Genomic DNA, 1,225 nt, shown 5'->3' on the forward strand with positions numbered 1-1,225 from the left:
ACAGCAGCCAGCACTCTCCCGTGACGCCCAACCTGACGCCGCCCCCCAACACGCCGCTCTCGCCGCTCTCGACGCCCTCCAGCCCGAAGCGGCGCAAGAGCCCGACGGGGCAGACGCCGGACCCCAACCCGCTGAGCCCCGACCTGGTCCCGCCCCCCAACACGCCGCTGTCGCCCGGCTCGTACCCGGCCAGCCCGCACCAGAGCCTCGGCCTGCCCATCAACAAGGACGACACGGCCTACCTGCAGAACGCCAGCCCCGGCAGCAACGGGCCCCTCGACAACATCCTCAGCCCCGACCCCGTGGACCTGACCAACCTCCGGCCGCTCGCGGGCGACGCCTTCGCCGCGGACTGCAAGATGCCGCGCAAGCTCTTCCCAACGGACAACATGAACAAGGCGGAGGCCGTGATCAAGGAGCTGGTGACGCTGGGCAACGGCGTCTACGACGAGAGCAGCCACGACCGGAACGGCAACCGACCGCCGGCGCCGAAGCGGTTCCACGAACACCTGGTGAAGTCGGGCGACTGGAGCGCCCTGCAGGACCGTGAGAAGCGCATCGCCGCCTGCTGGAACCACACGCTGCACGAGGAGCACAGGCACAGCCCTTCCAAGAACGCGCTTCCCCTCGCCGAGAACAAGGTGCAGAAGTCCTCCAACGGCCCCGTCACCAAGGGCAAGCACGGCGCGCAGAAGCAAAGCGACAAGAAGAAAGCCAGCAAGCCTTCCGCCGCCAACGAAAGGAAGCCACTCCTGCTCGAGCAGCGAAGGGGGTGGGACTTCAAGCAAGGGACACGCTACAGGAAGCTCAAGATCCCGATGATTGACGACGACGAAGACAACTACAGGAAGCCTGACTCGCCGAGGAGCAGCTCATCCTCGTCCTTCTCCCTCGACATACTAAGTAAGTGACGATGTATTCCTAGATGTGGTTCATTATATAGCGAGTGTACCCTGCTTTTACGTTTTACTTGCCATTCATTGTCTCCCCTTTTTGCTTACAAGCTACTTTCATTTAGCTAAATGTCTATGAACAAAAGCATATGTAAACAATTGTGCAAAACATGAATTTAATGATGTGCATATGCAATGTATAAAGTTCCTGTTGTTTGCATTATTCACTGGCATTTCTCTCCGAACAGTGATATTACGGCATGTTACTTAATCTTTAGGTCAGCGGAAGCGATATTGTTAAGGTACGCCATTTTATTAAAAGTATGTGATTC

General features: G+C 58.2%; 1 protein-coding gene across 1 annotated transcript in view; it reads left to right on the top strand.

The window, feature by feature from the left end:
• The window catches only part of LOC119586684, a gene marked incomplete at its 3' end in the record, with an annotated part of 31,110 nt that overhangs the window by 97 nt on the left and 29,788 nt on the right, over positions 1–1,225 (top strand). The window contains 1 exon segment of the mRNA XM_037935416.1: positions 5–903. Coding sequence (XP_037791344.1) covers positions 5–903 — 899 coding nt within the window.

The sequence above is a fragment of the Penaeus monodon genome, chromosome 21 (genome assembly GCF_015228065.2).
Source record: "Penaeus monodon isolate SGIC_2016 chromosome 21, NSTDA_Pmon_1, whole genome shotgun sequence".
In the NCBI taxonomy this organism is placed as follows: Eukaryota; Metazoa; Arthropoda; class Malacostraca; order Decapoda; family Penaeidae; genus Penaeus; species Penaeus monodon.